The following is a 20487-nucleotide window of genomic DNA, read 5'->3' on the forward strand; positions in this document are numbered from 1 at the left end:
GCAAACCCCAAATTGGGTCATGAAGAACTGGATGTGACTGAAAATGATAGAACAACCACGAGTTCATTTAGACACCCAAAGTGTGACCAGCCAAGAACCACATAGGGAAAAAAAAATATCCTCTGGGTAGTTAAAAGAAACATCACAAAATCTGAGCTTGAAATCTCATGAAAGAGAGTTCAAAGAAAGAAAATCCCTCCAGTCTTTACTTAATTTAAGAAAACTCTTAGTTTAGACCCATTTCCAAAGACTTATTCATCTGGAGATAGATAAACCCTAAGAAGCAGATACAAAAACTCAAAAAGCAAAACATTCTGGGGTCATTGTGGAGGGTCAAACAGTTCTATTTATCACAAGAATCTATAAGCGGATTGTTGAATTGCTGCTGTGTTATTTGGTAACAAGAAAGCTTTTGCAGTTGATATTCAGTGTCAGGAACGTCAGATCCCTAAATTAATTCCTTATTAATACCTCTTATTTTCCCTAAGTTATCATGTCCCCGAGGCCAAGATCTAGCATCTGGGTATATCTTTTTTTTTTTTTAAATATATTTTTAAACCCTTAACTTCTGTGTATTAGTTCCTTGGTGGAAGAGTGGTCAGGGTAGGCAATGGGGGTCAAGTGACTTGCCCAGGGTCACACAGCTGGGAAGTGTCTGAGGCCAGATTTGAACCTAGGACCTCCTGTCTCTAGGCCTGGCTCTCAATCCACTGAGCTACCCAGCTGCCCCCCATCTGGGTATGTCTTGCCCAATCTAGACATCCTTGGCATAACAATAGTCCTTTGCACATACCCTCAGAGTAAACTCTGATGCTCTCAGTCTGTTACTGTCAAAACCTCTGAACCAGCTCAAACCAACCCGCCTGAATGGTCCATGAGGTTGAGCAAACTCAAACTTGTACCTCCAGGAACAACATCCAGGTCACTAAGGCCTGATGATAATAGGCTCTGATGAAGGGCAAACTCTGTCTTGTCACTAAGCAAACTTTACCATTGTTACAGCCAACATTCTACCTTCTTGTTCTTTGTCTTCTCACAGCTATGTGTCAAGAATTCACCTCATTGCCTTGGACTTGACATAGCTCTGTCTAGCTTCACCTCCTCCAAGGGGATAAAGAAGCTTTTTGCTTGTACCCTTTAGTGAGCTCTTTGTTACTTTATTTTCTAGAGTTTAACAAGTTGGACCATATCTTTATGGTCATAATTAACTGACAGATATAATGAATATAAGATTTCATTCGCTGGGCACATTGTTTGTTATTTATTAAAAAAACATTTGATTTGGTAGGAGAGCAAAGCATCTCCTATCCATACATCACTGGAAGATGTAATAACAGAAATAAATCCGTTCTCTTACCCTCTGGAATCAAATATCAGGATAGGCATTAAACATGGTGGTGTATGCTTAACAAAGGAAATTGTCAATGTTCTAGAAGGGAACCCGGTCAGAAAATTCATTGAAAAAGGTTTCCTGTGAGATGAAGTAAAGTGAGATCCTTCAGATGCTTGTTTGCTAAAGATATTGTATTGATTACATCAAGCCCCAAGACCAAGTGATGAAGAATGACTATTGTCTGGATTCCAACATGCAGACTGGATTGTTATTGAGAAATTGTAAAAGTCTTTTACTGACCACAATTTTTTCCCATGAAAGCAAAGACTCATGTTTTCAGAGCTAACATTTTACTAACATTGTCTTGTGACTGTGAGACATGCAACACTAAGGTCTCCAAAGAAAAATAGAGAGTGAAGGAGAAGCATATGGTAGGTGTAAGCAAGCTACACAACAACAACAAGAACAACAACAAAACAGCACTTACTTAGCATTTAAGATTAACAAAGAGCATTACACATATCATCTCATTTTATTCTCACCACAAACCTGATTTGAATTCAGGACTTCCTGATTCCAGAGGGAGCATTTGATCGGTCATTTAGTGGTCATTTAGCACATTCACAGGAATTTGAAGAAGAATGGAAGTAAAAGATAAGCATCAAGGAATTGTATAACTGGAAGAACAATGGGGCTGTTTATGTGGCAAGGGTAAGGAATGACAAATAAACAGCCAGAGTGCTGCACTGGTGCCCTTGAAATGTCAAAGGAAAGTCAGAAACACAGACCATGATCCTCTAGGTCAAATTGTTGGAAGCATCTGGACTAAAGTCTCATAAGATGGAGTCAGGCATAGATGGGTTTAAAACTGGCAGTGTTGTAGAGAACTCCTAAATCAAGAAGATCATAGATTCAATCGAACATTTGAGTATATACGGATTAATGATTCTAGTAATGATTCTGAGTCACTCCCAAAAAAGGTAAGTTCTGAAGGATTCATCAATAACAGTTTAGGTTATAGGGAATGACTATGTTTGGCCATGGCAATTCATGAAATTGTCTACCACAAATTCTGTGTTAGTAGGAGTTTGACTCATGTTTATAAAATAAAAGGTCCTTTGAAACTTTGAAATATCCTTTAGTCTGGGAAGTATGGGATTCATTTTAGAAAGATTCCAATTAAAAAGGAGTTAACCGTGCTTTGTTATTTAAAGTATTTCAATTATCACCAAAACAAAAGCAAAATATTTGTGTGAAACTTAGTAAAATGTGATTATAGAAATTAAGGAGAAAAAAACAGGTCATGAAACTATAGCAACATTTTCCTTGGTTCTCTTTTCTTTGAACTTGACCACTAAATCTTCCTCTAGTCAATCATGTAATTTCTTTCTTAGAAATTCAGAGGATTGAATGCATCAGGCTGCCAAATAATTTATAACATATCCTACTCCAAGTGTTACATTCTATATCTCTGGTGAATATATTTCAACCTAAAAAAAGTATTATTCACTCTATTTGCATTTATTGCTAAATTTTTGTTGTTAATTACAGTGGCTAAACTTAGGAGATGGGCCAAGTCTGAGAGACCTTCAATTTATCAAGTATTACAGCTCTTTGATTGTTTTGGAACCTCTCCTGATACCTATGGACTTAGTTCAAGGCCACTCTTGTAACTGTCCAACAGATATTACTTTTTTTTTGGGTCCCGATAGAACAAGGGATAAATGTTTGTTTTGGCCATTTAAGTTCAGGTTAATGAATCTGTGTTCTCCTGTATATAAAAACTCATGCTGAGGTCTATATTCAACATCTCCTTACTCATTTGAACACAAGTTCTCCAGCTACTCAGAAGTTCCCGATAAGATTACAAAATGTTGACGATTTCTTTGATCTGGGGCATTGTTGTGGCAATATGCTGTTGCTTGTGGCTTATTATTGGAATAAGGAGGAGGTAAGCAATGTCTTACTTTTACGTTAGAGTTTATTTCATTTGAGACTTATTTATACTTGATATTATGTCATGTTTACTTTTTTCTGCTTAGACATCGTAGTGGCTTCTAGCTTTGTTCGTTTTTAAAGGTCTTTTTGGTAGCATCTTTAAAGCCACAGATTTTCTCTGGGCTATCTTCACAATCTTTTTTTTTTAATGATTTTTATAAGATGAGAATTTTATTTTATTTTAGTAACATATATGTTCAGTGCTGGTGATGAAAAAAGAAAAGGTTAATAAAAATTCAAAATAACAAGAATACCCACATAGGTATATAAGGACATGTGAAATCGGGATGGTAGAGTGGATAATGAAACAACATTAGAGTCAGGAAGATGTGGGTTTGGGGGCAGCTAGGTAGAAAGAGAGCCAAGTCTAGAGATTGGAAATCCTGCGTTTAAATATGGCTTTAGACACTTCTTGGCAAGTCATTTAACTCTCATTGATGCTCTTTTGCCTTGGAACCAAAAATAGTACTGATTCTAGGATGGAAGGTAATGTTTTTTTTTTAAAAGATGTGGGTTCAAGTCTTGCAACTAACACAGACTAGCTATATGATGTGGGGCCAGGCTATTTGCCCTCTCAGTCCCCAGGCAACTCTCTGAGGCGAACAAATTATAGTTTATCTACTGATCTGAACTGGTCGAGGGGTTTTCACAGTGGCAGTAGATCTCTACACTTCTCTGACAAAATGACAGGTCTGGGTTGTGGACCCACATGTACAGTCATATTTATACATAATTTACATATATATGAACTGCATTGGATGGAACCTCACAGGATGTTAGTTTTTTATTCCAGGGTTTCTTTTGGTGATAAGAAACCAATAATATGATGGCAGTTTGACTGGGTTCTGGTGGAAATGGTGGAAAGTAAAATCAAAGAGTGAAGGTTTTCTTCCCTTTATAGTCATGACTATAGTATGACAATCAATTGATTAATAAGTATTTATTAAATGACTATTATGTGCTAGGTGATAAATACAATAAAAGATACAATCATTAACCATAAAGGAGATATCGATCTAGCAGTCATAGGATATGAATAAGTATAAAGAATAAACAGAGATAGCTACAAAGTAGTTGAGTACAAGGTAGTTTGGGATGGAGGGTACTAGCAGTTGAGGGGATCAGGAAAGGGCTTCTTAAAGAATGTGGTATTTGAGGTGTGGAGTGAAGGAATAGAGGGATTCTCTGATCTAGAAGTGAGGAGAAAGTTCATTCCAGGCTCAGGGAACAACTAGTCCAAAGGAATAGAAATGGAGATGGAGCATAGAGATAGAGATGAAGTGCTGTGGGTGGGTGAGGAATAGAGAGAAGATTATCTTGACTGGTTCACAGAGTACAGATGGGAGAGGAAGGTACCCTGAGACTTGAGAGATTTCAGCAAGGTCATGGCAGCTTTAAAAAACTAAACAAAGGAGCTTATATCTGATTCTACAGGTAACAGGAAGCCATTGGAAGTGATTGAGTAGACGTGTACCTATGTATGTGTACATGTCAGATCTATATTTAAGGAAATACTTTGCCAGTAGTGTACAGGATAGACAAGTGAGAAGAAACTTAGAAGGCTATCATAACAATCTATGTAAGAAGTAGTGAAAGTCTGAAATAAATAGGTAGCTGTGTGAGTAGAGACAAGGGGTAAAATGTAAGACACGTCGTGGAGGTAGAGACAGTAAGATTTAGCAACTGATTGGATGTGTAGGATGAGGCAGAGTGAGGAGTAGAGGAAGATGCTAAGGTTACAAATCTGGAAACGTAGAAAAATGGTGGTACCTTTGATAGAAACAGGGAAGTTTGGGAGAAAACTGGATTGGAATTGGGGGAATAATAACCAGTTCAACTTTATCTCCAGAACATCAAGTCCAAAATGTATGATGTTGTTGTTCAGTGTTTTCAGTAGTGTCCGACTCTTCATGACCCCATTTGGGGTTTTGGGAAAGATACTGGTGTGTTTTGCCATTTCCTTCTCCAGGTCATTTTATAGATGAGGAAATTGAGGCAAACAGGGTTCAGTGACTTGCCCAGGGTCACACAGCTAGGAATTGTCTGAGGGCAGATTTAACTTATAAAGATGAGTCTTCCTGACTCCAGGCCAGGCATTCTATCCACTGCAACACCTAGTTGCCTTAAATGTTTAACTGTCAATTGGTAAGGCAAGATTAGTGTCAGAGGAGAGAGTGGGGCTGGATACCCAGATCTGGCAGTCAACGCAGAAATGATAATTAAACCCAAATAAGTTGATGAGGTCACTCAGAGAATGCATATGCTCCATGCTGGGTCAAATAGATCAAATTTTATTTGCTAAAACAACAATGCCTTATTTACATAAAGGTCTCCAGATAGATCTTTTGGTAGTCTATACTGAGCTTTATGGAAACTGAAAAATGAGGGCCCAAATCTAACTGTCCATGTTCAACATTTCTTATATGTATTTTTCTCTTGCAGGCGGATAGGAGAGCCACCTCTGGAAAATGGGCTAATTCCATATGTAGGCTGTGCTCTGCAGTTTGGAGCCAATCCACTTGAATTTCTCAGGACAAATAAAAGAAAATACGGTCACATATTTACATGCAAACTAATGGGAAAATATGTGCATTTTATTACCAATCCTTTTTCATACACTACAGTAATGCGGCATGGAAAATACTTCGACTCAAAAAAATTTAACCTTGCTGCCTCTGCAAAGGTATTTAAAAAAACCCAACAACTTAAATTGATTTAGCTTTCCATTGCATTATTCCCTTTGTATGTCCATTTGTCTGTCTGACTGTTATGCTATGCTTAATTACTAAGATCCTCCTCTTAGGTTTCATGCTAGCATCCTGAGGACTCTGAGTTCTTAAAGGTTATATCAGCAAAGTAGAAGCTCTAGCAAGGACCATCAAACTAGAAAGTGTTTGAAGAGAGGCCTGACAGCAGAATGAATTCCCATAATCTGAGGGTCAACCTAGTTAAATTTGGAGAGGCTTCTCACAAGTAGACTACTTAACAGTGGTGACATTTTTTTTTGTTTTGTTTTAGTGGTTAACAAAGATGGTACAATGGATAGAATGCTTGACTAGGAATCAGGAAGATCTGTATACAGCCTTCCCTTCTGACACTTACTGGATATATGACAATAGTCAAGTCATTTAATGCTTCTCAACCTCAGTTTACTCATCTGTAAAATGAGGGATAAAAATATCTCTAGTACCTACCTACATAGACAGATACTCAAATGTAATCTTGTTTGTAAATGGCTTTGAAAACTTTATTACAGAGCTTAAAATCCATTTATGAGGAGTTGCCATCTATTGGATATAAGGAATAATCTCATTGATGAAATCTTTTAAATCAATGAACTATCATATTTTAAAATATTTCTAAAATGTTTTCTAATTCCTTGATTTTACAATTAATTTTTTAGCTTCAAAGCAGAAGTAATTCTATCCCTTCTTAATCATACCACTGATTTATTGCTCTGATACTGATCCTTTGATTTTGCTAATGTGGGTATTCTCTCCATTAATATATACCTTAACTTTTTCATACCTTCATGTACTAAATGATTTTTATAGATTTTTCCTTGACTTGCAAAGGTTTTTATGTCATGTCTGTGTTACGGTGTTATTATTCTTAAGTTCTTTTGACACGCTAATACTGAGACGATGAATTATATGACATAATCCACTAATCATATTTCACATTTTTATAGTACTAAAAGGCTGTATAAAGCACGTACCCATTTTATAAATGAGAAATCTAAAGGTCAGAGAGATTGTGAATCCAGTGTCATAGGTTATAACAATATGTGTTTAATAGATTTTTGGGATTTGTGAAGTACTTTATAAATATTAACTTATTTGGTCCTCATAGCAAACTTGGGGAGTTAGGCGCTATTTTTTATCATTATCATTTTACAGATGAGAAAGCTGAGGCAGTAGGTGGTTAAGTGATTTATACAGGGGTCACACAACTAGGAAATGTGGGATATCACACATTTGAACTCAGTTTTCACTTACTCCAGAACCAGTGCTTGGTCCATTGTATCACCATCTTCCTCAGAGTATAAATTCCAACATAGATCTTTTGGTTATGGATTTGATGCCTTTCTACAATAAAATGCTGCTGATTAATAAGGGAGCAAGCCTCACCTAGTCAAAAAACATGGTATAAACTCATTTTGTTGAAGGTAAATTATCTTACACCAAAAGGCAAAAAAAAAAAAAAAATTCAACTAATTGTTTTACCTCTATGATACCTGAATGCTAGTTTAAAGAAAAACCTTAAATGCAAGTTTCCTGAGTGTCTATGTACATAGCACTTAGGTGCTATCGAAGATATAAAGAAGCATTCCTGCCTTTGAGGAGCTTTAAATCTAATTGAGGACAGAAGACATATCCACACAGAGCGTAACTATCAATAGAAAGCAGTGTATGCCAAGTCCCAAATGTTTCAAAGAGTTTTACTTTGAGGATGCAAAGCTGGAATCAATTCTACATCTAAAAGTACCCTTTAATGTCCCAGGCACTGTCTTAGGTGGTGAGGACACAGATAAAAATGACTGGGCCCTCTTATATTCTGCTGGGAGGAATACAGCTAAGTAAATGCAAAATATAGCACAGCAAATACAAAGCAATTTGGCAAGATGGGAATAGAAATGAAGAATAGCAGCTGAGAAAAATAAGTAGAGTGGCTTAGGGATGGTATCCAAGGAAATAGGAAACACACCAACATCAAGGACACCAACATAAAGCATGCCTAAGAAGTAGTAAGGAGAGCAGTATTGCTGTAGCAGAACAAGTTGTAGAAAGTCTAGGAAATAAAGTTGTAAAGGTAATGTCTTTTGAACAGTTATTTGTAAATTCTAATCAAAATTATAACTTACAAATTCTAGTAGCAATTCCCAAATAACCTTGCATGTTCATCATGAAATAATTTACTTTCATAATAGAATCTATTTGACCGCAGAGTTTGGGGCGATTCTTAATGTAAAGACATTTAATTTCCCATCTTCAAGATATTTTAAATCTTTGAAACTATGCTTTTCTTTACCAAATTTTCTTGGCTTTCATTTCTGTTTTAATTTATTCACTGGTATTTTGTTAGGCTTTCATTTTTTCACACATATTTTCTTTGATGACAGGCATTTGGGCACAGAAGCATTGATCCCAGTGATGGGAATACTACTGAAAATGTACACGAGACTTTCATTAGAACCTTGCAAGGTGATGCCTTGAATTCCCTCAGTGAAGCCATGATGGAAAATCTCCAGTATGTCATGAGGCCACCAGTTCTTTCCAAAACAAATCCTGACAGCTGGGTGACAGAGGGCATGTACTCCTTCTGCTACAAAGTGATGTTTGAGGCTGGCTATTTGACTCTCTTTGGCAAAGATCTCACAAGGCAAGAAGCACAGAGAACATCCATCCTAAACAAACTTGATAACTTCAAGCAATTTGACAAGATCTTCCCAGCCTTGGTAGCAGGGCTTCCAATCCACGTGTTTAAGAATGCCCACAATGCAAGGGAGAAATTGGCAGAAGCCCTGAAACATGAAAATCTAGAGAAGAGAGATAATATCTCAGAGCTGATCACAACCCGCATGCTCCTGAATGATACTCTCTCGACCTTTGATGACATGGAGAAGGCAAAAACCCACCTGGCTTTACTTTGGGCAGCACAAGCTAATACACTCCCTGCCACTTTCTGGTGCTTATTTCACACAATTAGGTAAGCTAACATCATTGGAACAGAAAGAAAGAAAGAAATTGACCTTTTCCAAAGCTAGCCTGTCATCAGTCAGAGAGTGAAAGTCATAAACTAAATAGGAATCCCTACATTAAGACGGTGACATATTCTACAGCAGCAGCCAAAAATATTAACTGTTTCATTGTATACGGAGCAGTGACATTTGCTAGGGTCATGTCTCATTCTCATGGGCTTTCACTTTTTCCCCAAATATTTATTATGATCTTATCACTCATTCTGGTAGTTATCATAACTCTAGGTCAATCAAAATCCTTTGGTTAATCTTATAGAAACAAAAATCAATCTTTTTCTCTATATGAAAATATATTCATCATAGACTTTCATATATGTAATTGCATACTAGTCAAGGAAATTGAATGAACTTTCCTAAATAATGAAAATCACTTATATTATGAAAATACTCAATGTCCAAATTTGAAAATATTCAGTGTCCGAATGATGAAGAGAAATGACTTCTCAGTAAAGTCACAGAACAAATATTGTATAATTAACAAATAACAGCTTACATTTATATGGCTCTTTGAAATTCTCAGAGTACTTTCTTGACAATAGACTTCATATTACATTGTCTCCATATTAAGACAGAGAAAACAGACTGAAAAATTAAGTGACTTATGATACATGGCTACTGAGTGCCAAAGTGAAGCTTTTGCCCACTATTCTTGACTCCAAATCCATTGCTCTTTGTTCTTGATCATGCTCCAGTTAAATTATAACCCTACAGCCAAGATATAGCCAACATTCTTCAGCTAAATATTTCCTACCACCTAATTTCTATTTTATAGTACATAATCTCTTGACATGACACTGGTGCATAAAACAAACCCTCATGAGAACTTTTATGTGCTAATTATCACTTGGCAATTTGGAGTGCTACATAATAATAATTTTGTGGCACAGAAAAATTCCCATTTTGAATGAAATAACGGAATTATAGATTTTGAGAAGCAGTGAAGCATAGTGGATTGAATTCTGGACATGGAGCTAGCAAGATATATTTAAATCTTTCCTTAAACACTTCACAGGCAAATCATTAACATCTCTAAGATTCGATTTCCTCATTTTTAAAATGACAACAATAATAATAGTACAGTAGTTCCTATTTCAGGATGGTTGGGAGAGTCAATTGAGATAATTTGTAGAAAGTGTGTTACAATTCTTAAAATACTATTAGAATACCTGCTATTTTTATTCTTATAGATTTCTAAAATGAGAGAAAAAAATAGAAATTTAAAGTTCATCTAGTTCAGTCTTACTTGTTTACTTTTTTAATCTCGTGAGCCTTTTTCCTATGCTTCTCCTCTTCACTTATAAGATTCAGTGCTTTTCAGTGATAATAGTATATTACACATTTACTATAAGCATAGCTAGTCACAAATTTACTTTTAGTCAGTGAAAACTAAATTGGAATATTCCATGCTTTCCTAAGATTCGTTAGCTTTGACCAAGTATTTAAAAGAAGGGAAAAAACTCAATTTAAATCTACAAAATATTTGGTATAATAAAAACTAATATTCTGTGTATCTTTCTTTCTTTTGGCTTTTAACAGGAGTTCAGAAGCAATGAAGACAGCTACTGAAGAAGTCAGAAAAACTTTAGAAAAATCTGGCCAAAAAATTAGCTTTGAAGGCAAACCTATAAGCTTGAGTCAAATGCAGCTAAATGATATGCCAGTACTAGGTATGTTCTCTACTTGTATTGCCACAGAATGCTTGCCCAATGCTTCATTTTCCACTTCAGTCAGTTCCATGAAGTAGACAATAATATAACAATAAGAAAAATTCTTCAAAAGACAAGTTCTTTGATTTTCAACCAAAAAAAATCAAAATATATCCAAAAGATAAAATGAGAGCAAGGCATTATCTGTCTTACTTATCAGGACTTAAAAAAAATCAATCCTTACTTTCTGTCCTCTGGTACCAATTCTAAGAGTGAAAAACAGCAAGGGCTAGGCAAATGGAGTTAAATGACTTGCCTAGGGTCATAGATTATCTGAGACCAGATTTGAACTCCAGATCTGGTGCTCTACTTACTGTGCTACCTATTTCTTCCTCAGAATTTACTTTTTTTGCTTAATCTATGACAGTCTTTAGTTATTCAACACCCATTCTTTTTTACTTCTTTTGTTTTGTTCTTTAGGCAGGAAGAATTCCTATGTGACTCCAAATATCAATTGATAAAACCTGAAACATATTAATGGTTCAAGCTTTAGTTAATACATGCCAAAATATCCATCTGTATAAAAATGGAAAAGTTTAGTTTATTTCTTTACCCAGTGCCAAACATCTGGATAGTTACAAACATTCACAAATGATTGACTGAATTTTAATTTTCTTATCCAGATGTTTGGTATAATGTACATGCAGCCATGTAGTATTATTTCATAGGAATATGGAGTCCAAATTCTCCTTAACTCTTTGGAATTGTGTCTTTAAAGATCAAAAGATCACATTGGGCCTTATTTTCAGATTCAAAAATCCATCCAAATGATGTTGTACAATAATCAGTAACAGAGTAACAACAAAAAGGAGTCAGAAAAATCTGAGGAAAAGCTTATCTATCTTGTCATATTCTGTGTTTAACCTGACACTTATATGCTTATCTGCTTTTTATTTTGTCTATTTTCTTATGAATTTGCAGACAGTGGGAGCTAAATAAATATTTCATAACATTGTAGAAGCATAGTTGGAAGGGACCTTAAAAGTTATCTAGTCTAATCCCTTTATTTTATAGATGAGTAAACTGAGTTAAGTATTATATGAGATGATTATACTTTGTAACTTCTTCAAATATTTGTTTTTTCTTTATTGTATAGACAGCATAATCAAGGAGGCTTTACGACTTTCTAGTGCATCTTTGAACATCCGACCTGCCAAGGAGGATTTCACTTTGCATTTAGAGGAGGGCTCCTACAATATCCGAAAAGATGACATAATAGCTCTTTATCCCCAGCTGCTGCACTTAGATCCAGAAATCTACCCTGATCCCTTGGTAAGTAGGTTTTCATCAAAGCCACTTATCAAATATGGATACTTGGCAAAAATAAATTGAGAATATACCATTTCATAGGAGTTTCTTTAGGATATTTGATTTGCGTGATGCTAAAATTTTGAATATGTGGAAACATTTCGATGATTTTTTTCTAATTTTTTACCTGAAATTTAGCATCTTGCAAATAAATACAACTTCATCATAGGTGTAGTATTGGTGACAAGACTGACACCTCTTCATTTTCTCCTTAAAACAATCCAGAAATGGGAAATATTAATCTTGCACTTTACCTTTCATTTAGATTCCCAATATCTTTCTATTACAATAGTATCATCTGGTTTCTGATCATGATCTTGACTCCTAATTCAATTCAATTCAATTCAATTCAATTCAGGCCAGTCTTCTAGAAAAGGACAAAACAAAGTAGAAACTAAAAGGTCTTTATTATTTATTTTTTTTCTCATGTGTCCCTTGGTCTTGGATAAATTCAACTCGCTTGTAAAATTCTTAAATAACTAAATTACTAGGGGGAAATAAAAGATAAACAATTCACAACCTTAAAATTAAGGCCAAGAAAGTATAATTAAAGATAATCTAAAGTTATTTCAAAGTAGTTCTTGAGTTATTTTTTTTCTCTATTGTGATTTCAGACTTTCAAATACGACCGTTACCTTGATGAAAATGGAAAACCAAAGAACAGCTTCTATTGCAATGGCATCAAATTAAAATATTATTATATGCCCTTTGGATCGGGACTGACAATGTGTCCTGGAAGATTGTTTGCTGTCTCTGAAATCAAGCAATTTTTGATTCTGATGCTTTCCTACTTTGAAATACAGCTTGTTGACAGTCAAGTTAAATGCCCTCCTTTAGACCAGTCTCGTGTAGGTTTGGGCATTTTACCACCAACAAATGATATCGAGTTTAAATATAGACTAAAACACCTTTGAATGTGAAAATGTTATTGAGAGAAGAAAGGAACACTGGGTTATGTTTTATGTCCAAAGAAAGTCAACACCTCCAGCAAGCCTGATGGAAGGCTATAAAGAAAGAACACTTGGAATCGAATCTATAGTTGAGCCTCAGCTGTTACTGCTTGGTTGACCATCAGCAACTTAATCACTCTGGGACTCAGTTTCCTCATTTGAAAAATGGGGAAGGGGTATTGCACTAAATGATTTTGAAGTTTTCTTCTAGTTTTAAATCTGTGCTACCAAGTGGGCTTAGTTATGTCAGTAGTTCTGCTTTTATTTACCAGTACTTTTGTTTATAAAGTATGATATCTTGGGAATAATTTAGGCAACATATAGAATTGTGCTTCTACAAAGAACAGTTTAAAATTATTTTAAAATTATTCTTTCAACAAAAGCCTACATTTTATTCTAGGGGAGAAGAGGGAGAGGAAGGATAGGAAATTGGTATTTTTCCAAGAGGGAAGGGTTGCAGTTGGTTGAGGATTTTTTTTTCCTAAGGAAATTCCTTTTTATTTTTATAAAAAGCAGCCAACTTTTATTTAGAAAAATAAACAACAACATGAAAAGCAATTCACGTTTTAGTGAACTGGACCACTCTGGCACACTTGGTGGCTTCTTCACCTGTGAGAGTGGTGTTATGAAGCTTTAACAACTCAGGTTAATTTAATGCTAAGTAAGGGAATATTTTTCAACTGTTTTTGAATCCTAGATGATTTTCCTATGTTAAATTTTCCAGTTTTCCAATGTCAAAAAGATGTTTTCAGTGTGCCTAACATTGAACTTTATTGTAATATGTTTTGATTATCTCAGGACTACCTAGAAGTCCAACTATGGGAATAAATGATAACATCTCATTTATTTTTATATCTAAACCAATCTTCACATGGAGAGCTTTTTGGAAAACAAAAGGCAATCTCATTTTTCCCTTCAATGAAAAGCATGTAGCTTTCAAATACTGTTTTTTGAAGGTGTATAACTGAACTGCTATTTAAGGTATTTCATTATAAAAGCCCCACAAACCCCATGATCATTTATTTTCAAAAAATTAGTTTTCAGATTTCATTTTATTATTTTTTATTGTTAAATGAAATGTAGTACAAATATAAAGCAATAATTTATGACTATGTATAATAGTGTTTTAACTATTGTATTTAACCTAGATTTGATTTAATATTTTAAGTATTGGCTATTATCTATGATGGTGTTATTCATATATGTGCATATGTCTATATGTAATTTATATTTAAAATATTTCTTATGTATTATACAGAAAATGTTAAGAAAGTGACAAGGGTGTAACTATTTTTCTGAAATGATTATTCATTTTAACTTGCATTAGTTCATTAAAAATTTTAAAAGAGACTATTCAATGAGTATTTTTAAAATGTTTTTATATTCTGAGTATTCAAATTAGATACATTTATAATTAAATATTTAAAATAGATCGTTACAGATCTGTAAAAATAATAACTGTGTCTACAAAAGGAATGGCATTTCAAAATAAAAAAGCAAAAATAAGCTTTGATTAATAATAAACATTTATTTTATGCTTACTATGTGCCAGGTACTGTGCTAAACACTTCATAATTATTAGCTCATTTATTCTGGTAGATGCTATTATTACCCCCATACCCAATGTATAAATCTACTATATAGTACCCTAAAGTAGTAGTAATCTATCTGCTTTTGCTTGGTTAGGAACCACCTCCTTAGAACTCATTTCATTTCCAGATAAATCACATTGCTGAGAAAGTCTTCCTTATATTAAATAAAAAGATGTTTGCCTGTACCTTCAATTAACCTGTTCTATTGTATCTTCTATATAATAGTCATTTAAATAGGTTAAGACAAAGATCATAGTCTCTCCCTAAATATTCTATTTTTGAGGCTAACCATTGTCAACTGTTTCATGTTTCAACTGACCCTTGTATGACATGGTTTCCAAAACTGTTTATCATCCTGGCTATCTTCCTTTGAACATACCCGAGCTTTTCAACAAACTTCTTAAATTGTGGTGTCCAGAATACAAATAGCAAAGAATAGTGAAGCTGTAGTGTATATGACACACCGATATTTGAAAAACATATGTATTATCTCACTCAGTACTCATGCTCATTCTAAGATGTAGCTGATAATACACCAAGTGGGGTCCAGCTAGGAAAAAGGGACGAGTCTTCTAACGACATGGCCTTTCCTTACTCTCAATTCATTTCTCCACACTCACTTCATTTGTCTCCATAAGAAGCTTTTCATTACTTTGAAATGGTCTGCCACTTTCATGTTTTACAAGTCACTACTGTGGAATCTCTTGGCCTTTTGCTCTACTATTCCTTCCTTTCCACACCCTCAAAATTTTATATTTTTTTTCCAATTGTCTGCAGAAACAAGTTTTTTGACATTTTGCAATCCAAATTTTTTGCCTCCTTCCCTATTTCCCTATTTCCTTCCTTAGGGGGCAAGCAACATATATTGCTATCATGAAATACATATTTTCATATTTCTCATGTTGAAAAGAAGACACATATCTTTTACTCTATTTCAATCTCTGAGACAGCTTTTCGCTTCTAATACTTTCCAACTATATTGACTTGTCCTGTTAGCTCTTATACCTGGCAGGTGCTCTACGTTCTTGAATATCTTTGGGTAGGATCTTTCCCATTCTCTTTCTTTCACACCCTGAGCAAGAGAGAATTTGATCTAAGTGACAGACCTTGGCTTATTCCCTACTTAGGGCTTGGACTTTATGGAACAGTACTAATTAAGAATGAACCAAGAATGTCCTATTCCAACTAAGACTTCTCAGGAATGGGGTCAGAGATAGGTTGTATAGAGCACCCTAATTAATCCTCATCTTCAGAGCAAGGCCAATGTTCAGATGAAATGAAGAATATGTCTCATAGCAGTGTCAATGATCAAGAAATACCAAAGTTCACTTTTTTTTTTTACTGGTTTATCTTTTTTTTCTTTTCTAAATTTTATTTTTTCCCCCAAATTACATGTAAACAAAGTTCATTTCTTTAGGAATGTAAGTCAATGTTCTCAAAAAGGCCATTTATTAGGAAACAAGGAACCTATAAAGTTTGTCTAATGCTAATTTCCCGCTTAGGTGCAAAGTTTCAAGTCAGCAGGAACAAAAGCAAGAATATATAGAGTTAACAGCCTTAGATGTTGCCCTGGCAGCTAAAGAAGTATAGTTTAAATGTAATACAATCATTTATCCATTCAGTCTGAGTAGATAGCAAAATGATATTTTACCACAATAGTAATATCCTTTATCAGATTAAAATTAATGTTTGTCTTATTTTGAAATAATTTAAATATGAACCAAAAAGAAAGAGGATATGTTTTACACATTCAAGAAAATACTCATGAAGGAAATAAAGTGAAAAAATGGTATGCTTGGGTACAACTCAGTGGATTGAGAGCCAGGCCTAGAGGCAGGAGATCCTACGTTCAAATCTGACCTCAGACATTGTCTGGCTGTGTGATCGTGGACAAATCACTTAAGCCTTATTGTGTATCCCTTACCACTCCTCTACCTTGGAACAAATACACAGTATTGATTTCAAGATGGAAGGTAAGAGTATTTTTTTTAAATGGAATGCTTCAATCTGTTTTCAGACTCCATCAGTTTCTTTTATGACAGTGAATAGTATTTTTCATCACAAGTTCCTTTGAATTGTCTTGGGTCCTTGTATTGTTTATTGTGGTTGAGTTATTCATAGTTGATCATCATATAATATTGATGTTACTATGTAAAATATTCTCCTGGTTCTGCTCACTTTACTTTTGCATCACTTCATAGAAGTCTTTCCAAGATTTTTGAAATCATCTTGCCATTTCTTATGGTGCAATAAAGGGAAAAGGACTTACTTGTACAAAAATATTTATTACAGCTCTTTCTGTGGTGGCAATGAATTGGAAACTAAAGAGATGTGCATCAACTGGGAAATGGCTGAACAGGTTATGATAATTCTTGTAATGGAAATTATTGTGCCATAAGAAATGAGAAATAGGATAATTTCAGAAAAACCTAGAAAGACTTGCATGAACTTTCTAAACATATACTAAACATTTCCTACTGAAAGAATAGGTGAAAGAACTCAATAATATCTCTAAATATTCCAGGATAGCAAAGAAAATTGATGGTTCCTAAAAAAGAGAAAATGTGAAAGTGCCAAAGGGAACACTTGACCTTTATGAGTAGAAGGATGTCACGTACAAGAGGAAGATAACGACAATGATACATTTGGAGTTTGAAAAAATTGAGTCCATGTTTGTTAAAGAAGCAGTTGCTTGTCCTCCCAGAGATGATAAAGTAGACTTGCTCCCAAAATTCCAGTGAAAGATCATTCTGTAAGAATCATAGAAAACAGGATGAGGAGTGGATAATGGGTGAATTTCTGCTTATGGGCTCAAAGACAACTCTGTCAACCTGACAATAACAAAAGAAAGGTTTGTTGTCTTCTTGGGACTATATCCAATGCATAATAAAGAATCTACCAAAGCTTGTCAAAATAGATGACTAACACTTTTGGTGAATCACATGGGCAAAAATAACAATGTCAAAGAAATCTAGAAATGATTGACAAAATATATAAAACCTTGGGAAAGAAACTGAAGATTATAGTCTCAAATGCCTCTCTCCCTCTCCTCTCTGCATAAGAGAAGGCATCATTTAACTCTCTCTCTCTCTCTCTCTCTCTCTCTCTCTGTCTCTCTCTCTCTCTCTCTCTCCCTCTCCATATATATATATATGCAAGATGTAGTGTACATCTTGTCCATTTCTCTTCCAGTTCACTCCATGGAGATGAACATACACAAGCAATTAATTAAAACAATATTTCTGTTAATAAAATTAAACAATATTTCTGTTGCTGTATATAATGTTCTCTTGTTCTCATTTCATTTTTCAGAATTTTATGTAGGACTTTCCATGTTCTAAAAAAATTAACATAGTCATAATTTCTTATGGCACAGTAGTATTCCATCACAATTATATGCCACAATTTGTTTAGCCATTCCCCAATTAATGGGCATCCCATCAACTTTCAGTTCTTGGCCACTGCTATAAATATTTTAGAACATATAGAAAATAAGAAACACAAGAGACAAATTGATGTGGGAAGTGAATTGTTGTTATTTAGTCATTTTCAGGCATGTCCAACTCTTCTCAACCCCTATTTGAAGTTTTCTTGGCAAAGATACTGGAATGTTTTGCCATTTTCTTCCCCAGTTCATTTTATAGATAAGAAAACGGAGGCAGGGTTAAATGTCTTGCCCAGAGTCACACAGCTAATAAGTGTCTCAGCCAGATTTGAACTCAGGAAGATGAGTTTTCTTGACTATAGGCCTGACACTCTATCCACTATACCACTTAGTATAAATAAATAAAATAATATATAAAATAAAATAACTAAAATAGTGGATCTCCATTTGAGATTTGGATTTCTAGATTATAGCTTAATGTATAGAAAAGATAAATTCCTGGGTAGGGATGGAGTTTACCAAACAAAATCTAGAAAAAACTTGTATAATCTTTTTCAAATCTAGCCAAAGGATTTTAAATTAAAAAAGAATGAGAGGGGCAGCTGGGTAGCTCAGTGGAGTGAGAGTCAGGCCTAGAGACAGGAGGTCCTAGGTTCAAACCCGGCCTCAGCCACTTCCCAGCTGTGTGACCCTGGGCAAGTCACTTGACCCCCATTGCCCACCCTTACCAATCTTCCACCTATGAGACAACACACCAAAGTACAAGGGGTTTAAAAAAAAAAAAGAATGAGAGTGAGAAAATGGGTGTGCATATCTACCAAGCCATATTCCATAGAGAGTTGTTACAAGGCAGGAAGAAGAATAGCAGTTGAGCTATCCATAAATTCATCAGAGACAAAATCCAATGGAAGTATCCAATAGTAAAACCCATGGACTCAGATGTTGATAATGCCCAAAGTTTAGGAAAGTAAAAAATCAAATCAAGTGCTAGGGGTAGACAAAGAATACTGAAGAGTTGAGCGGTGCCAGAGAATCAAGGGGGATGATGGAGTGAGCATGCCTGGTCTAAGGAGTTTTCCTTTAATAAGAAGGGTCCATATGTGGAAATTTGTTATTATATGTAAATTGGGAAAAAATTTAAATGAAGGGTCCAGGTGGAAATAAAAAAATCAGCGAGGGGGATGGAGGGATCTTCCATCATGAGATCAGAGCATGGTAAAAAAAGCTGCTTCCAGGGTGAGGGGGCTGATTGAGCATGGTGGATAAATGAATTCTATGGGTTATATGGGGTCTGGAGAGGAATTAAGGAGTGAAACAAGAACTAGAAGGTCATATGAGAGGAGACAAATTTAAATACTTCTCATGAATACTTTTGAGATTTGGTAGGACAAAATCCATGACTGAAATGTGTTTATGTATAGTTATATTTTATTCAAAGGAAATGGAATCAGCAGTATGGGTCTGGCAGAGTAGCAATATTAATTAATCAAGAAGTTATACTCATGTTGAAATGCAGAAACCAAAGAGTGGAAGAAAGTTAGAAAATATTTTAGGTGAAAGTCAATGGAGAGAGAAAACAGAAGTGATTTGGTAGATACTATCAACTACATTGAAAGAAAAGCAATACATTAATTAACAAGTAGCTAAGTATTTAAGATGGTAAAGCTAGAAAGACAAGGAAAAGTCGTTACCTTCAAGAAACTCACAAAATATGTAAAAAAATAGATATGAGATTAAGTGCATATGGAAAGGATGGCCTTGGTGAGGAATAGGACCTCTTCTTCATCAGTCTTAAGTAAAGAATGAGAGAATGTACAATGAAATGAAGAAGTTTTGAAATGAAGAGAAAGGGAAAAGCAGAAGCCATGAAAAACGGGCTTCATTTTCTCAGCAAAGTATGATGGGAAGGGAGGGGTTTGTATGGAAAGCTCAAGTAGAGAAGGTTTGGGACAGCTATTGTGGGGAATAAGATAAAAAATAAATTAGGGAGAACTAAAAGAATTACCTTTCAGTTGTGAGGGCTCAGTTTAAGTTAAACTGCTACTTCTGCTGCTGCTGTTGCTGTACCCTTCAAACTGGACCATCAGAGGCATGCCTGGGAGAAGCTAAACCACTCAGCTCTGCACTCCCTGGGACTATGAGTCCTCATTTTCACCTTTGTTCATTTTCTGTCTAGTTGCTGCTATACACATACCACCTCCATACCCTTTCCATCGTTTTCTCTGAGAATATTAGTCAAAGATGTTTTAATGGCTTGTTTTATTATTCCATTCACTATCTTAGTGATTTCTTAGACCTTAACTCCTTTCCCTAGACAGTCTATTCCAGAAGTGCTGCTTTTTATTAAATTTAAAAATAAAAAAATAATTAAAAAATTGTATTCCAAATTCTCTCACTCCTTAAGTTACACCCATACTGTGAATGCAAGCAATATGAAACCCACTATATATGTGA

The 20487-nt window shown here is 34.9% G+C and overlaps 1 protein-coding gene across 1 annotated transcript; it reads left to right on the top strand.

The window, feature by feature from the left end:
• The first annotated feature begins 3204 nt into the window (after positions 1–3204).
• LOC123231699 (cytochrome P450 7A1) lies at positions 3205–13142 on the top strand. The gene is made up of 6 exons (XM_044657997.1): positions 3205–3284; positions 5774–6014; positions 8454–9040; positions 10629–10759; positions 11895–12070; positions 12721–13142. Exons 1-6 carry the CDS (start codon positions 3205–3207, stop codon positions 13018–13020), a joined length of 1515 nt encoding a protein of 504 aa, XP_044513932.1. The 3' UTR covers positions 13021–13142.
• The last annotated feature ends 7345 nt before the right edge of the window (positions 13143–20487 follow it).

Source organism: Gracilinanus agilis, chromosome 1, assembly GCF_016433145.1.
Source record: "Gracilinanus agilis isolate LMUSP501 chromosome 1, AgileGrace, whole genome shotgun sequence".
NCBI classification, from domain to species: domain Eukaryota; kingdom Metazoa; phylum Chordata; class Mammalia; order Didelphimorphia; family Didelphidae; genus Gracilinanus; species Gracilinanus agilis.